General features: G+C 40.2%; 1 protein-coding gene across 3 annotated transcripts in view; it reads right to left on the reverse strand.

Annotated features, from left to right (window-relative positions):
• Positions 1-26,283, reverse strand: part of Grin2b (glutamate ionotropic receptor NMDA type subunit 2B) — a 408,651-nt gene that overhangs the window by 47,106 nt on the left and 335,262 nt on the right. For all 3 annotated transcript variants that reach the window (XM_063238257.1, XM_063238255.1, XM_063238256.1), the window contains exons 6-10: positions 25,083-25,285; positions 24,123-24,294; positions 23,746-23,899; positions 20,530-20,655; positions 17,890-18,119 (exon numbers count right to left, since the gene is read on the reverse strand). In XM_063238257.1, coding sequence (XP_063094327.1) covers positions 17,890-18,119; positions 20,530-20,655; positions 23,746-23,899; positions 24,123-24,294; positions 25,083-25,285 — 885 coding nt within the window. The remainder of the gene's footprint in view (positions 1-17,889; positions 18,120-20,529; positions 20,656-23,745; positions 23,900-24,122; positions 24,295-25,082; positions 25,286-26,283) is intronic.

Below are 26,283 nucleotides of genomic sequence, written 5' to 3' on the forward strand. Positions count from 1 at the left end.
ATTTGTGATCCTCCTGCCTCAGCGTCCCAGAATGCTGGAACTACAGGCCTGCACCACCATCCCCAGTGGCAGGGTTGCTTAAAGAGCAGTGTGTATGGCATATGGGAAGGACATGGTCAGGCTATGTTCAACACAAGTGGGAAGGTTTTCTGACCACAGGGCACTTTCTCCTCTTCAATAACTCACAATTTAAGTCTGAGAAGGTTCAGAAAATGACAAAAGGTAAGGAGAGCAAATCTTGTGGTAAAAGGTTAAAAGACGGGGTTCACTTAACCTTGAAAGGAGCACCCAATATTATATCTACATTGGGTATTTCCCGTCCTGTGTTTTAAGAGCTAATCATGCACTTCCCTCACTGGTCTATGAGCCTGTTTTGGCTTGTCTCCAACAACTTATAGATAGCGCGCCCATGATATTGTGTGACATCCTTATATAAAATCATATTCATTGTTTATCTGAGGTTCAAGTTTAACCAAATGCCCTTATTTTTATTTGCTAAATCTGGCAGTCAGGTTTACAAGGCAACTAGTACCAACCAATAAATATTTATTGGATAAATTATTATTTTGTAGTAGATACTATTCTAAGTGTGGTGAATATATAAACATTTAAGAAAAGCAAAACATAAAAAACCAAGTAGATGACCCCAGAGAATGCATACTTCATCCAAAGGCCTGAGGAGAGGACAGGATTCCACAGGACATAGAATCCAGGATAAATGAGGAGTTTACAAAGGGTGCGAGAGGTTTTGTGGAGAGGCTGTCAAATGAGGAGCACAGCTCAGTCTGTCTTCTTCCAGGGATTCTGGACCTTACCGACAGTAAGAAGGCACCTGCTAAGGGCTCCTCAACCAGGCTTGAGGGTGGGACACCTGGCTCAAAACTCACCAAAAAATCAGAGATAGCTGATCATGAAAAGCTGTTCTGATTTTCCTATACCCTCATGAGGAATAGGTAACAAGGCTGAACAGCAATAAAAATGAATTTCTGTCTCTTGTTTAAAGAGAGCATCATTATATTATAGTTCAGGTATGAAGGATAAGGCACATTAACAGGCAGCACCAAATGTGAGTTGGTCAGAGGAAACCTTAAGAAGCTTGGGCGATGCAAAGAGAGCTACCCAGGCTGAAGATGGGAGCTTCAGAGTCTAAAATCATTGGGACTAGGCTCCCAATGATGAATTTTCCAAATTGCTATGGTAATGAAGGAGAGTCAGCCATGCCTCTCTTAGTGGACAGATTATTATAGATAGAATAGCAGCTCTTTCTTACAAGCAAAGCATTTCTTCCATTGGTAAATAAACTTGTCAAGGTGTTTTGACTCTTTGAAAAAAAAAATCTTACAAATATTTTGATTTGCAAAGTGTTTGCCTTTCTGTGCCTGGCTTACTGCATTCATTATAATGCCCTGATTTGATCATTATACAAAACAGAAGTGAATCTAAACATCACTTTGTACCCCACAAACATACAATTATCATGTGTCAATCAAAAATCAAGATGAAAGATATTAATTGACACAAAAAATAAAAATTTAGGGAGGTTATAAATTCTGACTTCAGCAGTAACTAGCAATAAAACTAAGGCTCTTTTTCAGTCTGCAAAACAGACTGAAGTGGAAGAAATTGAGTATATTTTTCCTGAGAGTCTTAAAGGACAGACAGTTCTTTAACAAAGTAGACTATGTGAACAAGGAAGGCTTTAAGAAAGACCTAGACTCCACCAAAAACCTTCCAGGTTTAATAACCAAATTCAATAGCATAGCTGGATACAAAGTCTACACTCAAAAATTAATAGCCTTCCTGTACATAAACAAACTCACTGAAAGGGAAATTAGGGAAATAACACTCTTCATAATAGCATCCAAAAAAGTGAAATACTTAGCAATCGGTTTAACAAAGGAAGTAGAAGATTTCTACTTTGAAAACTACAGTATTCTGAAAAAGGAGATTGAAGAGGATATCAGAAAACAGAAAGATATTCCTTTCTCATGGATAAGAAGATCCAACATTGTGAAAATGGCCATATTCCTAAAACTGTTACACAGATTTAATGCAATCTTGATCAAAATATCATTAGCATACCTCACAGAACTTAAGGAAACATTTCTAACATTCATTTGGAACCAGAAGAGACCTAGAATAGCAAAAGCAATTCTAGATAGCAAAGGCAAGGCAAAAGGCATCACAATCCCTGACTTGAAATTATAGTACAAAACTATGGTGATAAAATCAGCATACTGGAAAAAAACAGACTTGAGGATCAGTGGAACAAATTAGAAGATGCAGACACAACTACAACAACTACAAACACACTCATCCATCTTACCTTTGACAAAGTGGCCAAATATATTCTCTGGAAGAAAGATAACTGTTTAATAAATGGTGCTGGGAAAACTGGCTCTCTACATGCCAAAGACTAAAACCAGGCCCATATCTATCACTATTCACTAAACTAAAGTCAAAATGGATCAAAGATCTAAAAATTAAAACAGAAACACTAAATCTACTGTAAGACAAGGTAGGTAGAAATCTTGAAGACATAGATGTTGGCAGAGACTTCATGAACAAAACACAAATTGCACAGGGGATACTTCAAAGAATCAACAACTGGGATCTCATCTTATTAAAAAGCTTTTGCATATCAAAAGAAATCACCAACAGAGTGAAAAGACAACCCACAGAGTAGGAAAAAATTTTAGCCAACTATCCTCAGAAAAAAGATTGCTAACTAAAACATATAAAGAATTGAAGAAAATCAGATACCCCAGATTCAAAGACCCAATCCAAAATTGAGCATCTGAAATGAATAAACACTTCTCAGATGAAGAAATAAGAACAGCCAATAAAGATGTGAAAAAATGTTCAACATCACTGGTCACTCAAAAGGCACAAATTAAAACAATACTGAGATTCTATCTTATCCCAAAAAGAATGACTATCATCAAGAAATCAACCAATAACAAATGCTGAGGGGGTCTGGGGAAAAAATGAACATTTCTCTGCTGTTGGTGGTAATGTAGACTGGTGCAACCACTGTGGAATTCAGTGTGGAGATTTCTAAAAAAAAACTAGGACTAGAGGTCTCATTTGATACAGCTATCCCCTCCTGGGTATTTTCCCAGAAGAATATAAAACATCATACTACAGCGATATATGCCCATCCATGTTTATAGCAGCATAATTTGTAACAGCTAAATCTTAGAAACAACCCACATGCCCATCAACCAAGGAATGGGCAAAAAATATGTGGTATTTTATACACTGGAGTTTACTCAGTTATCAAGAAGAATAAACTTATGGGTAAATGGATGCAACTTGACATCATACTCAAAAGTGAAATAAATCAGATTCACATGTGTAAACATTATACAGTCTCCATTGTGTAAGAAGCTGAAACAGTAAATAAGATCCAAAATGTCCAAAAGATACTGTGACATGTGATGAAACTGTTTAAAAGGAAAGAGAAACTGGGATGGGGGAAAGGAGAAAAGAAGGGAAAAAGAAAAATAAATATATGATAGTTAAGTTAAACTTCGAATTTCTACTAGTTCATTGAGAAGAAAGGTTTGTGCCTATATTGGTTGATCAATTTTTCATTCGTATACCTTGTAACGTGAGTAACATCTTTGAAGGTAACAATACGTAATGTGTTAACTATGGATGCTCCTCTACTATCTTGTTTTGGAATTTTGTATCATTTTTTTTTATTGTTTTTCTCTTTAAAATAAAAAGAAAGACTCAAGGTTGGACTCTGTCCAATCCCACAATGTACAGCAGCCTTGAATAGGACCTAGCAGTCAAATGGAATCACATTTGCAGCTCACACTTGAAATAATAGTTTTCCACCACAGTGATAGGCAACAGACACAGATTCAGAAATGTTTCCTGAACTTTTCATTTGCAGCTGGGAGGCTATTGAGAGCTTCATTTCAATATATTTACAAGGCTAGCTACCAAGAACGCACGGGTAACTGTTGCCCAGGGTAGATGCCCTTCATCTAGGCATCCTTGTATCCAAAATGATTTTCAGGGAGTCTGGACATTGCAAAATGACTCCCACAGTCTTCATTCCACACCTCTGCAATCTCTGACACATGCACAGAGCACTCCCACCAGAGAATCTAATTGAAACGTGTAGGGAGGGTGGAAAGGAGGATGGAGTTGTAGGCGCTAGGGTGGAGTCATAGCAGCTTATGGCTTTTTCATCAATTAGAAACAGCATGAGCTTTGTGAGATACACTTAGGAGGAGACCCCGGGCAACATGTAGGATGCAAATACTAATATTTACTGAGGTCTTACAATGCACTCTTCTAAGCACTTCAAAAGTACAAACCTTTAATCAGCATGGAAGGTATTAGGCAGAGAAAACTTCTCTACCCACTTTGTAAGTTAGGAAACTGAGGCTCTAGAGGGCTTTAACAACCTCACAAATCACATGGCTTCTTGTTTTAGCCTTTTCCCCTGAACACTGGAGGTAGTGTCGGTCTAAGAGATTTGTGAAGAGAAATAAATGAGCCAAAGAATGTAAAGTATCTCCTTGAGGGAATGGTGCTCTCTGACATTCTACTAACGTGTCTTTATATCCTGATTGCCATCACTGATGGCCATGATTGCTAATATTGCAAAAGAACATATGATACAAAGGTTAATTTATTTTTGGTTTTGAAAAGCATTTTTCAATAGGCAGATTCCAACCTACGGTCATGTTATTCTGAATAGTTCATTTATAAATCAGTTCAGAAGCAGAAATACACTTCCCCAGAGAAACAATACTGTAAATGGTTAAAGGCAATTTCATCAATAAAAGAGGAGAATTTTAGACTTAATATTATCTACAAGTGTTCTGGGAATACTATTTATTTAACAAATTTCTCTGATGTACGAGGGACTGTCCCAGGTCACTGAGAGCACTTCTGTTTCTTCATGGAGCTGGTAATTCAGAGAGGGAAATGGTACCCTATCAATGGTTCAAGTGGAGGGTGACAGGAGGTTCATGGAGGAGGACAGGAGTGAATATGTGGGGGTCACAATAAACAGGAGAAAGGCAATAACGTACTGAAAGTACAGTACAGAGAGGAAAATATATATATTTTTCTTCGGTCAGTGCTAGACCTTGAACTTCACTTGCTATATCCATGGTCTATTCCTGGGCTCTGTTGCATTACTGAGCTTCCTTCTGGAGCATTCAACTCTATTTTCCTACATGGTCCAAAAAAGTAAAACCCTTATTCATTTAGTCTCAAGGCACATCTAGGGTGAAGGTGGTGATCTTGAAAAGATGTCTTACTGATGTGTGATTAAACAGTCATTCCACTTCCCCAAGATAAATAACGTTTTAAGAAGCAGATAGTTTAAGTTTTTATATATAAATCTTTCAACTGGAAATAGAAACACACCAAAGTATTGCAGAAAAATAGTGTTCACATAAATCAGTCAGCCTGGGAGACAGATTGCCTTGAGAACCATCTTCTTTCATCAATTCCTGTTTCTTCATGGATCATTGTCCTTTCCCTGTTTACATGGTATGGAAGTGATGGGTATCACCAGAATTGGATAGAAGTGGACAGGCCACTTGTCTGGGTACCTGCAGCCTGGGCTTGGGGCTCACCTGGAGCATGAGTGTACTGAATAGTGGGCAGTTTGGGACGCCTCCAACTAAAAGTTGAAGTTCATTAAGACTATTCCCTTCAAGAAGGGGCTGGAAAACTACCCGGCTTCCCAGAACCAAACTCCTACTAGCCCTCCTCCATGTCAACAAGACCACTGCTGCCTGGCAGGAATACCTCTCACTGATGGTCAGACTGTTTAGCTGGTACTACTCCCAGCTTAGAGGACCAGGGTAACAACTACACGATATTGTTAAAAGCCTCTTTTCATTGATTTGGGGATGAGAGGTGAGATGGAATTCCAATTCAAGAAGTGATTGTAAAACTAGGTCAGGGTAATGAGTGACAAAGTCTGCAGAGAAACAAGTTCTCACAACTGTGATTACTAGGAAACAAAATTACTTTCTCTTCTTACAGTAGGTCCTGAACAAATGAGTGATTGGATGACAAGGCTCTGTTCAACTTAATCTCACGATATGAGATCTTAATGTTCATTGGTTTTGTGTGTGTGTTGATCATTTCTATGTACTTTGAATAATGGGTCATACATGCCATTGAGTGCAGGCACTCAAAGGATTGGTACATTTATATCATACTGATCCCATGCTTACAAATACCCACCACATCCTGCAAAGTATAATTTAGGTTGTTGGACTAGAGGGATTTTTGAGAAATAAGCTATTCTGCCCATGTTGTTTGGACTCTAGATCATACCAAATTATATCCAAATTATGGGTGGTGATCTTGCCCATCAGGGCTCAAGTTATACCAGGCCAATGGTGCTCTGGGAGCACCTGTCAAGTGCTGGCTTTGACTGTGCTTTCATCTCCACCTGAAGCCTTCCCAGCCTTCTCCCAGCAGCCTCAGAGGGTTAAACAACTCCATTGGCAACAGCTTCTTCTCATTAGCAACCTTGAATCAGGGTTGCCCGAAAGGCTGCATTTTCTTCAGTGTTTGAATATCAATTTGCACAATGAAACAGGTGAGAGCGCCTCTTGCCTGTTTAGGAAGCCACAATTGGCAGAGAGAAAGGAGTTTGTACATAATTGGCTGCAATTAATTTGACGTGCTTTTATAAGGATAAAAGGAAAAAAAAATTGCTCAGTGCTCCAAGTCTGCTCTCCCTGCAGTATGCATGCATGAGTGTGTTTGCAGCAATGGATAGCTGTGTCATGTAAAGCCATGTATGAGAGAATAGTCTTGTGTGTTCATGTGCACTTTTATTTTTCTAGAAGCAAGAAAAGGGTCACCTCCAGAGGTGTCGCTGCCCTAGAGGTTCTGGGCTGCAGTGTCCTTCACAATGCAATGCTGTTAGTCATCCTGTTCAATTTGTATTTGAAGCCACTAGAAGACATCATTAGAAATCACAGCATTCTTTCTTCAGTACAAGGATAACACCCAGCTCGACATCTTTTTTGTGTATCCAGTCCATAAAGGAGTGAGTCCCTGCTGTCTCAGGATCTGTTGCCAATTAGTTCTTGCAAAAAACAAAGCAAAAACAAAAACTTAACTGGCTTATACTTGCCTCAAAAAGTGCAGTGATGCTTGTGATAGACTGGGAGCTGTATGAGGAAACTTCACTGAATTACATTTTTAGGAAATTTAATATCAATGTGGTTTACAGCCTTAAGCTACTCAAGGTCTCCTTATCACAAATATTTCAGAAACTGTAAATATGTTTCTTCATTTATTTAGCCTACTAAAATGAGATTAAAGAGATGGAGTAGGTACTCTCCTCTCTAATTTCCCCTTCTGTCTTTCTTTTATCCAAAATGGAAGTTTCCTGGATCTTTCCCTTTTACTAGTTAAATTAAATGCATTGGTTACTGCCTATGAGAAAGGAAATATGGAAGCCAACAGCATTCAGTATGTCTGATACATTTACTCCATCAGTAGACATTAAAAAAATAAAAGCTCTGAAATGGGTATGGGGCTCTGTGCATACAAATGAAGGGCCTTTGCTAGAGATGTTTTCAGACTACAGTGAACAACAGTTTCTGCAAGGTTCCTATGCATGCACAATTGGATAGATAGTGATCTCTGCCCTGAGCCCTACAAACACACCTTGAGAACCAAAGTCCAGAAAGGGTAGGATGTCACACAGTATATATTTATGAAATAATTCAATAATAAGAACAGAAAAAAATAGGTAGACTTGGGACCAGGGATCCCAGAGGCTAGCACCCATCCAAGAAATAAAAATCAAAATGAAGCCAGCTCCCATAGATCCTATATTCAAGCTATTTTTCTTCTACTCTTTGGGGTTGGGGGTGGCAAGAGAGAGGTGGCAGAAAGAGGAGCCAGTAGGAAAAAAAAAACACTTTCCTGACAGCACTGTAGTATTCTGGCATCGACCCTCATCACTGAAGGAGAACATGGCAGACATGCTCTCTGCCTGGTAAGTTCAGACTTCCACCGAGACACTCTCCAGGAGAACATTGGTATACATCTCCCTTCCACGAAGCTGGTCATTTCCATCACTTCTGCAACTTCTCCATTTGATGACAGTCCTCCAGATTTTCTTTTGTCATTTCCTTTTCCTAGCCAGAAATCACTTTAGGTAGGGGACCCTGAAAAACACTTCCTTTCACCCCAAGCCCAGATTGAATCTGTCCTTCCCACTTCGCTTGTTTGACCTTGAGAACCAGATTAGCCTGGCCATCAATGGGAGTATGGTCACCCAGCAGGCCAATGGCTTTCGCCAAAACCTATAATCTTCAGTTTTCTCACTTATGGGTCCAATGGCAGCCCCTGCTCCATTCTAACTGCAGGAGTGAATGTTACGCTCTCTAAATGATCTCCTCGAAATGGCTTCAGGAGTTAGCAGGTAGATAAAGGGTTGGGGCATGCCACACCTCTCCAATAACATGCCCCAAAGTAGCTCTCACAGCCTTGGTTTCACCTTCAGCTTTCTGGCTCTCTTCCTGAAAGGCACTGCGTGTGTGGAAGCTTTGATACTCTATCCTTTCATTCACAGTTGGTTGGACAGTGTGCTATTTTGTGATTCTGGTATTGGACACTCTGCTTTGCCCCAACACTTTCCTGGAAGCTAACTCTTTCCTGTATCTCCCACAGAAAAGAACAAGGCATACAGCCTGGTCATGTAATTTAAAAGTGAGAATCCGAAAGCCTGAACTTCCTGCTCCAGGGTTCTCTTGAAAATCCAAGCTGTTTTCTGGGCCAGAATGCTTGTCTGCTTGTTTTCTTCTCTCCACCCTAGCGGCTCTCTGAATCCTACTGGCCTGGAGCCAATGCCCTTGCCACTCTGAATGGAAGCTCTCACTCAAAGAGGACTGGATTAAAATATGGGAGGAAAGGTCTGAGACAATATGGTGTTTATAAGTGTAAACAGTGTTTAAGTGGCTCTTTGTGACCCAGGCTGGACAGAAAATCTTGACCTGGACTTGTAAACAAAATGATTGGGTTTCCCCAGGCTCAGACAGCTTCTGGTCACTGCTGGCCCTTGCAAATGCCCAGCTATGCAGAAAGTTTCCCAAAATATAACAGGCTGCACTTAGTCCCGAGAGAACCTTTGCCACTCTTGCCTCTGTAAGAGCTAAAGGTACTGGAAGGGCAGCAAGGCTGAGATATCCACAGACTGAGACCAGCTCATATTTTTCACTGAGAATACAATTCTGACATCCTTAAAACCTGACTTATCCTAAGCTGGATGCCTTTGGTTATGTAAATTTTCATGCTGCATTAATTTGCCTCAAAGAATTTGAACTTACTTGGTCAGAAGTGAAACACTTAACCCATTCCCAACTCATAACTTAGATTTAGTGAGCATACGAAAGCTTAATCTCTCTAGACTAAAATACTTACAATTTTTGCTTTTAATAAGTGAATTTTAAAAGTTTGGAGAACTTTCTTGCTCTTGATGTAAATAAACTTCAAAATGATGGTATCATTAACAGTGGAAGGGATTTCCTCTTTGAGAATCAGAGATTTGCTGTAAACAAATCTGCAGTTCAATGGGAAGCTTAGCGTTACTTGCTCTTCTCAAATAAGAGAAATTATCTGATAGGGAATGGCCACACATGGAAGCCACAGATGTACCCCATGACCTGAACATCTCTGAACAGGACTTTCCCACTTCCAGGACACCCAAAGCTTAAAATGCAGCATCCCATGTCACTTGCTTTGACTTTTAACTACAACTGTTGATCGTTGCTGGTTTCCATTTTGGATTCAGTTCAATTCAATTCAGATAGGGAAACTCACTTTATACTCATTCTAGATTGCATAGTTGCATTAAAAAATTGTAATTCAGGAACCTTCTGATCATCTACTATTTTGCATAGGAATACTTTCCTAAGAAGAGAAACAGAGCGGGACTTTCTCCTTCCCTTTCTCCTTCCTTCCCTTTCTTCCCCTGTCATCCTCTGTCCATTTCTTTTTCCCTCTGGTCGTCTTCCTTCCTTGGTTTCATTGCACTTCATTTTGAAAAACAGATGATTCCACTAATATTGGCAGAATGAAGTAGATCTGCCTGCCTTTTCTAGGTAAGAAAGGCAATCTTTCTGAGGTCCACTTTGTAAAACTTAGTACTATGAGTACAGGACACTTGTGTTCCTTACATAGTTCTGTGAATGGTAAGTTCCTAAGATTAGTCACCTAATCTTATTTTTATACAGTTTCGAATATAGATAAAGTGAACACAAATACATGTGTATGTGTGAATATGCACTCTTAGGTAATAAGGATCATATGTTTATCTACAAGAAGAGAAAGGACACTTATTTGCCATTAATGAGCAAGAAGTTACCAATGCCTCATGAGCAAATAAAGTTCCCTTCAGTTCCGGAACTACACAGGAAAATCCAGAATATGAGAAAATACAGTAGTAATATTGTCCTCACAAAGGACTTGTGAAAATAATATACTATAGAGAAACACACCCTCAGTGCCCTCTGAGAGCTACCTTACCAGAGTCCCGTGAGAACTGTAGTATACACACAAGTGACTCACTATAGCCTGTGAGAAAATGACACAACGGCACCCCAAAGAGGAACTGTCTCTTTGATATTAAGAGAAGACTCTGTCTGCCTGTACCTATATCTCCAGGAAGACCTCCAGGGTAAAGTCGATCGGTTCTTCTAGGAACAAGAGATAAGAAACTTAGTCTGATGTTGCTCTAATAGTCACTTTGCAAGGATGGAACTGGCTGGCTGAGGAAGGGAACTGCTAAGGAGGAGAAACTATGAAACCTAAAGGATGAAGCCAGCTCAAGACAATGGCCATCTAAGTCCTGAAGGCCTTGTCTTAGGTTCCTATAGCTGACATAGCAAGTTGTCACACACAGAAACTTATTCTCATGGCTCAGAAGGCTGGAAATACCAATTTAAAGGTGTTAGCTGGGTACAGTTTTCTCCAAAAGCCCTAGGGGAGACTCCATTCCTTGCATCATCCAGATTGTGGCAGCTCCACATGTTCCTGTGCCTTTGTCCTTCCAATATCTGCCCAGTCTCCATATGTCCTTCTCTGTGTGTTTTCTCTCCTCTTCTATGTCACATCTCTGTTTTCTTAGAAGGACACAGGATAAGATTTAGTATCCACCCTGATAATCCAGGGTGGTCTTACCCTGGGATCTTGATTACATCTGCAAAGACTCTTTTCTCCAAATAAGGTCAACATTCATAGGCTTTGCAGGTTAGGGTGTGAATATATCATTTAGGTACCACCTTGCAACACACAACTGCCCCCCAACCCCGAATAGCAGGGCCTAGAGGTGAGAGTCTATATGGGAAGTCAGGAAATGTCAGACAGGAGGTGGCCATTCAAAGGGAAGAGTGTGAAAGGGGACACAAGAGGATAAAAAGAAATCCCTGGTGACCTACTAGGAACCTAGCAGTCAACACTAATTATTTCCAGCTTGCCAAGATGGTAAGTTGAGGTTAGTGACTTCCTGGTTCCGTCAAGATGGAGTACATGTTAGATCATGCTTACATAAAACCAGAGAAGTGGCAGTAGCTGACCCTGATGGGCAAATCTTGGATTGCTCAGGACCCAGGAGTTTGTGCTGTATCCACCCAGATGGTAGTAACACTATCAGGAAAGAGGCAGGCTCAGTATTTGGGGCAGTACAAAGGGACAGACTGATTCTGCAAACTAGGAGAAGGTGTCCCTTCCTTCACCCATGCATGGTGCCCATTTCATTCACTCTCAGGACTTGAGAACATTTGCTTTTAGACTGTTTCCTGCAGATCTGCTCGTGATCAGTTGTTACAAGAGGTCTATTTTCTTGACAGTCCCAGAGGATTCCCATACATGAATCATTCCCTTAAATTTTGATCTGCTACCTGGATGTCCAACTGAGGCCCTTCTTGCTAGAATCCTGGCTAGTGAGTCATGCGTGCTGCTTCCCCTATGAAGCTATTTTTAGCCCAGCATTCCATGGTTTGACCAACATGATTTGAGCCAGGACAAGTGCATGACAGATCGGGTTTGAGGTTAGCTGTCTGCCTCTGACTTGCAACCTAAATTTAATATGGCAAGAAAAACACATTTGTACAGTGGAAATCATGATCCCATTTCCTCATAAATGCTCAAGTATCAAACTTTTCAGGATAGTATTGGCATAAAAGTATGTGTCACCATACTGGTTTTCTTCTAGAATGCACAGTTACTTATTTCATACCACACCTATGAAAACTAACCCACTTTCAAGGTAACGCTATTAATCCATTCATAAGAGTGAAACCCTCACAATGTAATCATCTCTGAAAGTTCCTACTACTGTAATAATTGCAATTAAGTATGAGTATGAGCTTTGTAGGGAACATTCAACCATAGCATCTACCAATATCCAAAAAGGATAAAATTGACTTCTACCCTCTATATGGCTTCCCAGGAAAATAAAATAATCATTTAGAAAACCCAATTCCATACAAAGAATACAACAAATATTATGTATTGCAAACACGTTCTAATAAAAAGTAAATTAAAATGAATAAATAAAATAAAGATTAAAAAAGAAAAACCAACAGGTCTTGTTATTTGGCCATCCTGATTGTACTTCCCGTGATGCAGGCGAAGACAATGGCCTTCTTTAAACAAATGAGTACCTGTTGACTTCTGAAGTAAATTTCTGGAGGAAAAGAACTACAAAATATCATGTGGGAGCAGCACAATGGTGACGGGAATATGTGAGGTAGGATGTAGTGAGACATTGTCCAGAGCATGACAGTCACACACCAAATTTGCTGTGATCCACTCACTGCCATATACCTGAAAGATTCCTTCCATCCAGCTTCAATCCCATGTCTCCATAATTGATTCTTCTCTCCCCTTTTTACCATGACCCAAAAGTGGCTTAAAGGTCAGAGTCATCCTATGCAGAGGTTACTGTCAATTTAAAAGCCATCAACCCACCTAAGTACTGAAAATCTCTGTTATAGTCTATTTAAAGTAGTGCTTTAAAAAGTCTTACTACATAAAGAGCAAACGTTAGAATACTATCTAGTGATTATGGTTTAATTAATTCGATAGGTTTCTTTTTAACACAAGAAAAGGATCTGACCTGTTAAACTTTGATAATATATAAGGGAGGATAGGAGAAAAGGTGATTAACTGGAAAAAAGCCTTGGAGTCTAAATAGGATGACAAGGTGTGTTCAAGATCTATAGGCAGCCAGGAATTTCAGGAGGGCAATTTACTTAACCTCTTTATGTTTCAGTTATCTTACCTATAAATAAAGATATTAGCACCACTGCATAAAGTAATCAGTGTAATGTACATGTCTGGTTTAAAAGAGCTGAAAAATGTTAGTTGAGCTATTACGGTCGAAGTTATTCTACTAGTAATAACAACGATGATTATGTTTTTCCTAGTAGTAATGATAATGACAGTATACTCCGCCTTAAGAAGAATTGTGTTGAATGGAACTATTTTGGTTCAGATATGAAATGTTCCCAAAAAGGCTCATAGTGTTGAAAGCTTGGTGGCGGATGGGCTTTGGAGTGTGATTGGATCACAGTGGTTCTAACTTCCTCAATGGATTAACCCACTGATGAGATCAAAATTTGGTGGCATTAAAAGGAGGTAACTGAAGACAAGGAGGGGGCTTAGTTAAGTGAGCAGATGATGGTAAATTCACCTTGGGGTTGAATCTTGACTCTGGTCCCTTCTTCTCAGGCTCTTTCAACCTCCCTCTGCTGTCCAACTGTCATAAGAGCAAATTTATCCACCCCACTCTTCCATCATGAACTATCTGTCTCATTACAGGCCTAGAAGCAGCAGAGTCAAGTAGGCACAGATGGAAACCTCTGAAACCATGAGGTTAAACTTTTCCTCTTTGAAGTTATTCATATCACAATCTCACAGAAGTAAAAAGCTAAATAAAACAATTTATCATGTGTTCCATAGTGGAATAGGATAAATCTTGAGTCTGCCCTGAACACCAAGGTAATTAAATGAGAGGGTAGAGAACTAAATGAGAAACAGAGGCAAGATCTCAATACTTATCTCTAAGTAACACTGTATGGTGTTAGTTAAAGGGAAACATCCTGGCAAAGTGATTTTAGAGTCAAACGCAAAAGATATGAACCTTGACTCTGTCACTGGATGATGTATAACTTTAACAAAGTTCTCAGAGTCTTAATATCCTTACTTGTGAACAGGAATAATCACAGCTATAAGAAGATTATTAAAATAACAAATATGTGGCAATGTAGCGAATACCCTTCAAATACATTCCCCGCCTTCACTGGCTTTATATAGGGTCAGCAGACTGCCAAAATGAGAAGTCCATCTGGGTAGGTGAGCAGCATCACTCAGCATGGTGAGCTCTTTGTTAAGAGAAGGAAGATGTCACCAGCTTCCTCACCTCTTCCTCCTCCTCTTGGAAGAGCTGAAGGATTGCACAGAAGGGTTGCTAAACAGTAGCACTTGCACCCACATTTAGTTATAGCATGTAGTGGAATCATTCTCTATTCATTGTACAAGGCTATCATGAAAGCTATCCAGTCTAAAACAGCACAAACAACAGGCTTTAATGGAAATTTAACTCAGAGCATTATCATTTTGTACCCTAACATAAATGAAATCTCAGTATATTTTTTTGCCAAAAATTGAAGACAAATTTTCAAAATGTTATAAATCTAATGGCTACAGATGTCTTTCCATCATCACTGCAAGACAGTTATTATTTGATTTGCATTATATAGAAGCTGTGTCATTCGTGATAGTCATAACAAGTTCAGGAGCCCTTCTTCATTGTAAATACTGCGCTGCTTGATGCAAATGTAATTACACAGAAAATCACAATCACAAAATCATATTATTTCCATTCTCAACATTATTGTTTCAATGTCTGTATTATATTTCTTTTTCTAAATTCAGAGAATGCATTTCCTTTCATGTGTTACCATGCCAGTCCCAAGACTTTGTCTTTTTTTAGGTGTTTTGAAGTAAAACTAATATGAATTTTGACATTTTAAGTATACTTTTAAAATATTCTGCTGACTTTTATAACTATTCTTGACACTAATATGCAGTTTTATGTCATTAGTTACTGAAATTTTTCTATAATTATGTAAATTATGTTGACATGTTCTGGTAGGATGCTTACACTCTACTATTTTGTCATTTGCAAAATTTTGAAATATACCAGATAATCATTTCCACTCACTTTCAAATTAAACTGCCATTAATGGATTCCAACCGTCTCATGCTTTCTTTGCCTGTAATATTGAGTTCGCTGTTGACCCAGGAGGCTTTTAAATACACATCCCTCCCCATCTCACAGACTTCATACTTTTGAAATTTTATTTTATTTTATTTATTTTTTGGTCCCAATGATGAGAAAATTAAGGTCATTGGCCTTTTGGAGCTCATGGTCAGAGAGAGGGAGACACCATTAGACACAGATCTACAAATTACTACAACAAAAAATAGGAGACAGGTTCTACAATCTGTAGAAATGAATGACTAATTCCCCAGAGAAGCCAAACAAAACCTTTCAAAGTAAGAGATTTGTAGTCTGAGTCTTGAGGTTTTTTTAGGAGTTGGTAAGGATTGGGAAGAAAAACCTTCTGGGCAGATCCATAGATAGCAGAATGGCCAGGAGAGATGAGGAGTTGAGGGTTCCTAAGATGCAGGACACAGAAACCCAAGCATTGGCCAACAGGGTTACAGAGCAGGGGGACACAGAAGATCCCTTGTAAAGGCCTTGAAAGGTACAGCAGGGCAGAAAAAACTCTGATAATGCTTCCTTTATTGTATTCAGAAAGTGACAGGCTCTAACTTCTCAGAAGATACCAACATGATATGGAGGACAAACAGATGCATATCTTTTCTTCTAGAAGTAGCCTAGGATGTAAATTCTTTCAAAGTCTCAGAAGGAAAAACAATCCCCTCTCGTCCAATTATGCTTAATTCAACCAGAAAAGCATTCAGTTGTTGCTGAGTGGCCCATGACATTATGAGAAAGATAAATACATTACACTAAGGAATTTTCAGAGCCATCTGAAAAAAAAAATTGTGATATATGTGGTAGATGCCACTGACCAGTCCAGAGCGCCAAGAAAAGCTGTGGGCCATCACACTTCTACAATGCTGATGCATGGTGACAAGGTCCTGCCAAACACTGCTATATCCATGAGCAGGGACATGACCCACTCTGCCTCTGCCACATCACTGCAAAGCAACCTGGCCCACCATCCTTTGTGAGGTTTTGCACTCACTGCCTCTTGGCCAGGCCCTCATGTTAACAGACTGTCTGCCATACCTCTGGAAACCCACGTATAGGAGAAAGGCCCATCCAACTGCTGCCACATCCATGTTTTAGGGTGAGCGTCGCCCATCTTACCCAGATCACATCAGAGTACTGAATTCCAAAAACACAGTCCTCAAGTACTCTACTGCCCGGGCTCCAGAAATAGCCACAAAGATGTGGTGCTGGAGGTGGTGGTTTTAATGGGATGAAAGAAGATGACTAACTCAAATTTCTGTAGGATGATGAAGAAAAATGTTTAGAGATGGATTAGTTAATAGATGGATGAACATAGGAATAAGTGTGTAATAAATAACAAGATACAGAAAGTGCAAACAAAAACTTAAAAATAAGGGAGAAGACAATATAAGAAACAGTTTTTAAAATAGGAAGAAAAAGCAAAAAGACAAATCAAAAAGAGATAACATAAAAAGATAATAAATTATATACATATATACATATATCACTACTTCAAGAAGCTACTTATCTCTCATATGCTTTTGAATATTCTCAAAACGTAAATATAGATCGATGGAAAAATCTATTTGAGCCCTTCAGACAGTATCTTCTCTTCTCTTTTTCAGTTTTTTGAAACCATTTGCCTAAGTGTTGGCATTTTATCTCGGGGAAACCTGATCCAGGTAATAAGGCATTACCTATGGGCCTAAAGGTATCTGTCTGTGTTTCATGACTTCACCCTGGAAATGGAGGTAAGGGGTCACATTTCGTAAAATTTAAAGAAGCTATGAGTAGGAGATTTGCTGCAAGTGAAAGTCTCCAACATTGTTTTCACTGCGAGCTTTTCCAGACACTCACAAAGCCAGCTCTGATCATTTGTCTTAGACCACCCTCCCAGTTACCATGTTGCAGGGACAGCTCTCCAGTGGAAACTAAGGTGCTCCGGACAAAGCTGGAGAGTCAGATGTGCTTGGAATGAGTTTCCTAAGTCCACATCCAGAAAAGATGGAAACCATTAGATTCTTCCTGCAACTGCACAGGCCCACAAGGAGGCCCGCAATTGGCACGGGGGCCAACCCATTCATCAGCAGCTCACAGGGGCAATCATTAGGCTAAATGGCACTTACTTCTCTTTAAGACACAATGTGAACAATCCTCCTGCTCAGCCCTAGGAACACAGGAGTGTGTAGAGGAACAAAGGAAGAGCCCACAACCAAACACCACTGGGAAGAAAATGAGGCCATAACGCTCCCATCCCCTCAGTGTGGGTACACAGGGGCGGCCCTCTAATAACACAGCAAAGAGCCAACCTGGAGCTGACAGGCCACCCAACTGCATCCAACAAGGGCTACCACGTACTCTGAAAGCTATGAACATACTAAGCCCCTTATTTGTAGCCCATGGTGTACTTTTATAAATTGGGAAGCAAACATGAAATAGTATTATTTCAGTAGGGAAAGTGATTTCTGTTCCCATGTCCTAATTGAAGAAAACACAAAAAAGCACTATTGAGTCTAAAAATTTAGAAAATTAACAGGTATGCAAGAACTTTAAATAGAGCTCAGACCAGGATGGAGGGAAAGATGGGAGGTTCCAAACGAGTTTCTTACCTTTTTGTCACTCAGGCCAGAAACCTGGTCCACATACTCTTCTTGGATCATGAAGGCAGCTAAGTTGGCAGTGTAGCTGGCCAGGAAAATGACAGCAAAGAAGGCCCACACCGACACCATGATCTTGGACGTGGTCCCCTTTGGGTTCTGCACAGGTACGGAGTTGTTAAACACCAGACCCCAGAGTAACCAAATAGCTTTGCCGATGGTGAAAGATGGGCCGCCTGGCTCTGGCATAACAAAAAGATGAGGACGGAAAGTTAAGCCAGGGTTACTGGTTCTAAGTCAACCTACAAGTGCCCAGAGCTGGAAAGTCCCTGCTCAGAGCAGGAAAATCTGAGCCTTTTTTATTGACAATTTTATAATGGGAGAATCTGTGTCTCTCCTATCTTGGGAGACTTAGGAAGACAGAAGAGAAATCCTTAAAGAAAATGAGAGTCTTGGAGGCTGTGTGTGAATCTTGTTGTCAAATATAAAATCAAAGTTACATAAAAGTTGACTAGCAAAGGCCAATTATTTCACTATGATCACCATTAGGACACTATCATCATTTCTCCAGACATTTATTTTGTATCTACAAAGGAATCATCTCAGTGTGCAACACATCAGCAAGAATTGTGTAAATCTTCTCTACCATTGTCAGAAACCTCTTGCAAGCCTATTTACACTGATGCTGGATGGCCCTGAATGTACTTTTTGCTAGTTTTTCCCTAGCCTTTAGCACTTAGCCCTCAGTGTTTCAGAGGCAGCCTAACTCTCTCCCTCCCCTGCCTCAAGGCCAACACTTCTCAACACTCTAGTAGTAGCTTTTTACATAAAGGAGGATGGGGAAGCCCAGTGATGACATCATGAACTCCTGGCCCAGGCACATGGGTCGGAGGGCCTGGTGTAGCAGTCTTGGCTTTGGCTTTCCTCCATCTGATCTTTACATAGTGTCAGGATTGTGACCTCACTGCTATCTTTTCTAGGTGAAGGTAAAATCTTGCCTGTTGCCCAGATCTCCAGAAGCCCCTCTACTGCAGAAATGAACATCTGCTTGCAGAATTTTACAACATATTAACACAGGTCTTGGGATGTTTGCTGTGATCCTGACAGCATCTGCTCAGCCAACAGAATCATCAGGGACTACACATGTTGAACTTGATCTCTAACTGCACACACACATCTGTGGATGTGGACCTTTTTTCATGCAACAGATGTGTAACTAAAAGATTGTTTATAAATCAAAGTTTGGTAAAATGCAAAATGTGCCAGAGGGAGTTGACATTTAAAGGGGTATCGTGTGGAATTCCTTTGTGAAGATAAGCATTCAACAATAATGGAACTACAGTGTTTGCTCTGGGTTTTGTAAATCTGGATTTTTCATCTTCTGGAATTTTTTTCCAGAGTAAGAGGATGCTGCACACTTAATTTCTGACATTTTCCACTTGGAATAAACTCACATGATTCCCGGAAGCTTCACTTCCTACTGGAAGCACTCAGTCTGGGATAGAGATCATGATTTCTAGATGTCCCTTTAGCACAGATGCAAAGCCACTGACTGTACCATATTCCAGAGACACTAAAAATTCTACTTCAGAACACACAAATCAAATGAAAATCTTGGAAGTTGGTCAGTGAAGTGGGGCCTGCCAGCCTCGACTGTGAATGCAGTGGAAGCATGAGAGGATGTTTCACAAAATACTGCAGCCTGATATCTACTCCTAGAAGTTCTTATTAAATTGCTGTGGGGCTGGGATGGTTATTCTAATGTGAAATCAAAGTAGAGAGCCACTGTTTTGAAATATACAGTGACTCAAGCTCCACCCTAGTTAGTGAATTGAAAAACAAGATCTAGCACTTATGTCTTTTAAGATAATTCTTATTGGGAGACAGGTAAGAATTTTTTTCTCTCAGAGTTATAATTCCAGGATAATTCCCTTTCCAGAAGGAAAGAGTTAGAGAAAGGAAAAATTTCTTAATCTTAGGATTTGCAAGAAGTTTTAGAGGATCTATAGACAGGATCTCATATTCCTCTTCAGAATCCTAGTGAACTTTTAAAAAGTCATAAATGCTTCAAACATAAAGACAACCTTCACATCCCTGGATCCATCTACTTAGGAAATTGGATCCCCTATAAGCGTTGTGGATGAGAATTGGTCTCCTCATCCATTTTATTTTAAGCACCTTTTCCTATTTACTTTTCCTATTTAGCAAGGGAGCTGAACCAGGGACATATGCCGTAGAGACCTTGTGCCTCAATAGTGATCTTTTAGCTGAAGGGAGATCAACTAGCATAGCCACTTGGATATTCCCTGGAGCAACGCATCGTTCCTTATCCTTAACGTGTGTGTGCAATCTGCCTTGTGAGTCACATATGTTCTGGCAAACAACTGCCCATAGCCTAAGGTCATCCAAATAGTTTCCTGTGATCCGCTTACACTACCCATCTTTCCTCTCATTCACCTGGGGGCAGGACTTGACTGAGGGCTGGCACGTACCAAGAGGGAATACAGAAGTCCAAACTGATAGGTGCATGAGGGATTATTGTTTTCAGAAGTGGATAAATTTGAAAGGATGCACATATCAAATGAAGGGCACAAAGATTCAGAGTCCCAACTAGAATAAAAGCAGAAATGCTGTGGTTCCAGCTGGACTTACCTCTGCCATCAGCGAGGCACCTGTTATAACCCACAGGGCTGAAGTATTCGAAGACAAAGACAGCCACGGCTGAGACGATGAGCAGCATCACAAACATCATGACCCATACGTCAGCACTGAATGGCTCTGGGGAGGAGGAAAAACCCAGCCAGGGTCAGAGCAGAGAACAAACACGTGCTCATTGTCTCACATATTTGTTTGCTCATGCAAACACAAATTTTGGGGAAAACAAAGAACAAGGCTGTTGCATGCTTGCAGTGAGCCAGGACTAGGCTAAAGAGAAATAAGATATGCCTGAGAAAACCCATTTCCCAGATGTGCACACTGAGGTTGTTTTCCTTTCAAACACATGAGGAAGTTAAGTTCATATTTGTGAATCTGGGGTTTGTACAGACAGTTTCTGAAACTTTTGGGCCTACATCTCAGTCTTTCAGTAAAAAGTACATTGGAAGAAGTACTAGATAAGGTGCAAGTGAATTACCCTAGGCTGATTTGGTTTATGTTCTCATTTCTATGGGCACACTACAAAAGGCAGACCCCCCAAAGCTTCATCATTGCTACTGAATCTTGCACTAAAATTAATTCTTAATAAACCAGAGGTGAATTAGTTGCATAATAATTATGAATAACCACTCCCTCCCGTTTTTCTTACATTTTCCACCCTAGATTTTCCTTTGCAAGCCACTTTGACTTGGCATATTTCAGTGCATATTGTTAGGATATGAGAATCTAAGTCAAAGTTAAAAATCTGTTTACGTGGAAAATCAATACCTCCTGCAGTAGGAATTTAACAAGTTTCAAGGGAACGTGCATAAGTTGAGAGTCACAAAACCATTATAAGCTGTCCCCTATTACCTCCTCTATTACCAGATGATAGGGTTGGTGGGACAAGACCAGGCAAGATAGCACGAATATGCATAGCATTTGTTTAATATCTTTAATCATTTTTGCTGATTCCCTTCCAGCTGAATAACTCTGGCTTGGAGGTGCCCAGATACTGAATACTATATTCTAGAAGCCATCTCTCTGAAGGTCTGTACACAAAGAGACAATCGCTATTCTGTCCCATGATGCAGTGCTCCCTCCATTGTGTCTCAAAATAGTCCTGGCCTTTTTAGCTATCACATTGTAAACTCATAACTAAGTGAATTAACATGCTGTTTTCCCCATCTTCCAAATCATTAATAAAGATGAAGCTGAAAAAGGAGAAAAATTGGCTGAAAATTAGAAAATATATTTCTTACACTGAGACCTACTTTACTATTGAATTTCCAGAGGAATTATAAAAGATTGGTCACTTAATCAATTTAAAAAGAACCTTAATAGAGCTCCAGAGCTTAACACACCAACTGTGAAATACAAAACCTTTTAATGACAACCAGCGACTCAAGCATAGGTGGTACAATTCAAAGCCTCTCAATGGTGGTACAGGGAAACCACCTCCATCTTTGACTCTAAGTGATTGAAGTCCGGCCTCAATGTCACTTTTTTCTAAGACTGGGGAATAACTCAGTAAATGCATCACTTTTAGGTCGGTCTCTTCTCTCATTAAGTTCAGAGCATCACAAAAAATATAATAAATATCTGTACTGGTCTTTTAATTTACAAAGCTTTCTTTCACTACACACTGTTAAGTATAATCCTTTTAATATGCCTTTCATTATGGATTATCACACCTACTTCAGAGGAGTAAACTAAGCTTGAGGGATTAAATCCTTCTCAGTTCATACTGAGGAAGCGGCAGAGTGAGGCGATGGACTGGGGCTGCTCTTCCCATTATGCTGCACTGATAGCTCTGCCCACCTCATTCAGATTCCTGCACTAGGGATGGAATTCTGAGGTGCCAAACGTGCTCCAGAGCACAGGCTCTGAAGGCTACCATCACTGGACTTTATCTTAGATCTGTTTTTCCGAAATTACAAGATGAATATAAAAATAGCATCAGTGAGTTAACAATAATGAAAACATACATAATAAAGACCTGCGTATCACATATTAGGTGTTCAAGAAACACTGACTTCTCTTGGCCTTGTAACTAATGACTGCTCTAAAATCCTCTGCCTAGCATTTCTGTCATTCCAGAGCTCACTGGCTCTTCCATTTCAGAAGTTAGAGTTAGTAATAAACTGACAAGAGTTACAATGTCCCAATCATCCTTATAAAGTTCAAATAAGCTGTACCCAGCACCTATGAGGGCTAATGCGTGCTATCTAGTAACATTTCACAAAAGGTTGACAGGGACAGAATTTGCTTCACTATGAATAAAAAGATTAGTTAGGAAATGTGTACAATTGTGATTTATGGAAAAATTCTATGGAAACTGTAATTCCACTTAGTGGTGTATCAACTGAATTAATTCCTTATGAGAAGAGTTTAAAGAAATATTGATCACTGTGTATTCCAGTGTCTTCATGTATTTGAAGACTCTGACATCCCTTAGAGTGATCGTGACTTGTCCAAGGGCTTACAGCTTGTTTATGACCAAACCAGTCTTCCTGTCTCCTGGCCAAATGTTCTGTTTTCAAGGTGACATTTTATTTTCCATCCCTTGCTCCACAGCCCCTACAAAAAATATGGGGTATGAGCTCACAGAAGACCTCATCTAATTGAAATCTTGGCCTTCTCCCACCCAGTCTTATATCATATCTAAGGCTTTTGACACTTAAATGATGCTGGAGGACAGGAAAATGGAGGCTGGCACAGGGAAAGACGGGGTGGGGCGGGAGGAAGCCTCAGATCAGCTCCGGCTGATAAAGCCTCAAAAATACATGCAAAAACAGGAAACCTATTTTTGTAGTGCTAAGATTCATTTTTGAAGATAATTAGAAACAAATAGGTATGTCAATGATATCCAGAATTAGAAATTATTAGAGGAGTCTGCAACCTCAGCATCAGCCAGTTGAAATGGAAACTGAGCCCCAAGATTCAGTAAATTTGCTTCAGGTCAGATAATGCTTAAGTGACAAGAAGGGGACTACCAGAGGCCTCTGCTGACCAGTCCAGCAGGGTTTTCTTAAAGGGCATTACGCTTTCTTGTTTTCCTGAGTGTTCCTGAGACTTCCTGCTTGAGAATAATCCATTCTACGGTTCCCAAATAAAGTCCCCGGTACTTGGCAAGCTTCATCAGGGCAGGCCTCCTTGTGTTTCTGCAATAGCCCCATATCCATCTGCTTCTCTGTCCATCCATTTCTTCCCTCTAGCACATGCATCATTTACCTAAGAAGGCAGAAGGTGAGACAGTCCCATTGCTGCGTGATACCATGACACTGATGCCAGTCTCTATGAAGGGTACAGAGAAGTCCACCACCTCTGAGCGCTCCTCATTGATAGTGAGAGATCCCACCGCCATGTAGGCCCTCTTCATGACCACCTGGAGAGGAAGGGGCAACACTCCAATTAGAACCCAGGAGAGCAGGACCCATCATGGGGAAAATACACATGGCCCTACAGTAACTTCCTTTGTAGAATGAGAACAGTACCTTCTCTTCACTATGTTATGCTTTCTGCAATATATGGAATGTACATTTTAAGAAATATTTAAGTGAAACAAAATAAAAGAAAAATGGAAATGGCCCTGACTTTCTGACACTCACCTCTCCAATCATACCATTCCACGTTCCATTGATCTTCTTCCCATGCTTGCCATTGGTCACCAGGTAAAGGTCATAGGTGAACTTCACAGATTTAGAAATTTTCTTAAGGATGTCTATACAGAACCCCTTGCAGCATTTTTTAATGTAGCCTGGTTCCTCATCTGTTTTATTCCTAGGCACATAAAAGGAGGTAAAAAAAGCAAATTAATAACAATTAATTAAAAAGCCAAGTAATACTTTGTACAAGAAACAAAATATTTCTCTTGGTCATCAAAATTCCAACCCCAAAGCAGCCCCCACCTTCATACCAAACCAAAAAAAATCAGACCTCATATCTGCAGTATTCTTATTATACTGAGCCACATTTTCTAGCAAATTTTAATAATCTGTTGAAGAATAGTAAACATTGGGAAAGGGTGCATATCCTGAATGTTCAGGTCACTTAATTTTCACACTATAACTTTTTAACTGGCATCTAAACCCTTGTATAGAAAAGTTTCTAGTACCAAATGGGCCTCCCATTCTTCCTTCTGGATATTTCCTTCTCTTCCTAAAGAGAATGATTACCTGACTCCTGACAGCATAGGTAAGTCTGATCTATTTCTAAATGTGGTTCTAAATCTCAAAATTTGGGGACATATCAATCCAAAGAAACATATTTCAGCACCAAAAATGAACTTAAACCCTAACCTAACCTGAGATTGCAGTCACTGCAGCCAGGTAAGACCAAAGGAGCATTAGCCAGATGGGGAGTCAGCATTTTCCTAGCATGTGATTTGGACAGAACCAGACATCACACCACAAAGTTGCAAGTGGTTTTACAGCGCAAGTGCGGGTGAAAAGTGTATCATGCTCAGTTCACTCCATGCTCCAGGTCCCAGGCTAGCCAGGTGACAACAGCTGCATCAAATGCCACTCTCCTGTGACACCTGGGTCCTGTGAGGAAGGTGCTACACGTACTCAGAGATGATGCGTTTTTGGCAGGGGACTGTGTTCCTCATGCAGGTTCCGCTAAGTGGGTCCACACTTTCCACAATGACAAATGGTGCTTCTTCCAGGGTCACGATGCTCAGGTGGTCGTCCTCCTGCTCCTCTGTCTCAGGACACATTCGGGGCCACACATAGTATTTCATCTGCAGGGATTTGTCTTTCCACTTTCCCACCTGCACAGGAATGCAGAAAATACTCAGAAATCACTGGCCAAGACATAAGAGCCTTTCTCAGCATTATCTGAATCCTTCCATGAACCTGTTAAACAAAGGCAAACAGATGCAAGCTTTGTACCTAATGGAGAGGAGATTTTTAAAACCATATGCTCAGTAGGAGACTACTGCTTCCAGATCCAAGGAAGCAATACATTCAATCACTCACCCACTTACCAGGCATTAACTGTGGACCTATTATGTGGCGGGCACCCTGCCGAACTGTGTAGCTCAAAGAAGCATCACTGTGCCCTTCATTAGGTTGGGTGAAGAAGTCAAAAATGTAAACAACTATCTATAGCACTACATGCTAATTCCTAAAACTGAACCACGTGCTGGGAGAATGCTTGTTTCCTATGTTTTGTGTGGCTATCAGATTGGTTTTGGTCTGTTTGTTTTGTTTTGTTTTTCTTAACCATAACAAGGAACATGATAGTGAGAACAGAAAATAGTGTTGGGAAGGTCAGCAGGGTGACTGCAGCAAATGAGCTCACTGGACATGTTCTGGCTAACAGAGGTCCAGAGGGGAACTGCACAGAGAGCCAGGTAGGTGTCACTTGGAACATAATGGTAAGCTGGAATGAAAGAATGTAGAACTGGCTTGTCTGGGGAAGGGAGGGTTACACTGCTAAGAACTATGTGAATCAGGGAAGATATGCACCTCCAGTGAATCAGACAGGTCTCTTCCAGAACTGTCACATGCGTCCCCATATCACACACACAACAGCCCTGCTGCCAATCACTAGATAAGTATATGGCATCAAATGTCTTTTAGAAGAACCATTCATTCTTATTTTTGTGATAGAATCTACAAAACTTTGAAAGCTCTCATTCTCTGCTATGGAACTTAATGAAGAAAGAGAAATCATTTTAACTTTTTATAACTGAGGATCTTTGGTTATCACAGAATGTCATTCTCCATGTGGTAAGGCAAAAAAGAACAGGTGAGGACTACAAAA

This window comes from Cavia porcellus, unplaced genomic scaffold (genome assembly GCF_034190915.1).
Source record: "Cavia porcellus strain 051 isolate PalLab524CR breed Dunkin Hartley unplaced genomic scaffold, mCavPor4.1 scaffold_27, whole genome shotgun sequence".
NCBI classification, from domain to species: domain Eukaryota; kingdom Metazoa; phylum Chordata; class Mammalia; order Rodentia; family Caviidae; genus Cavia; species Cavia porcellus.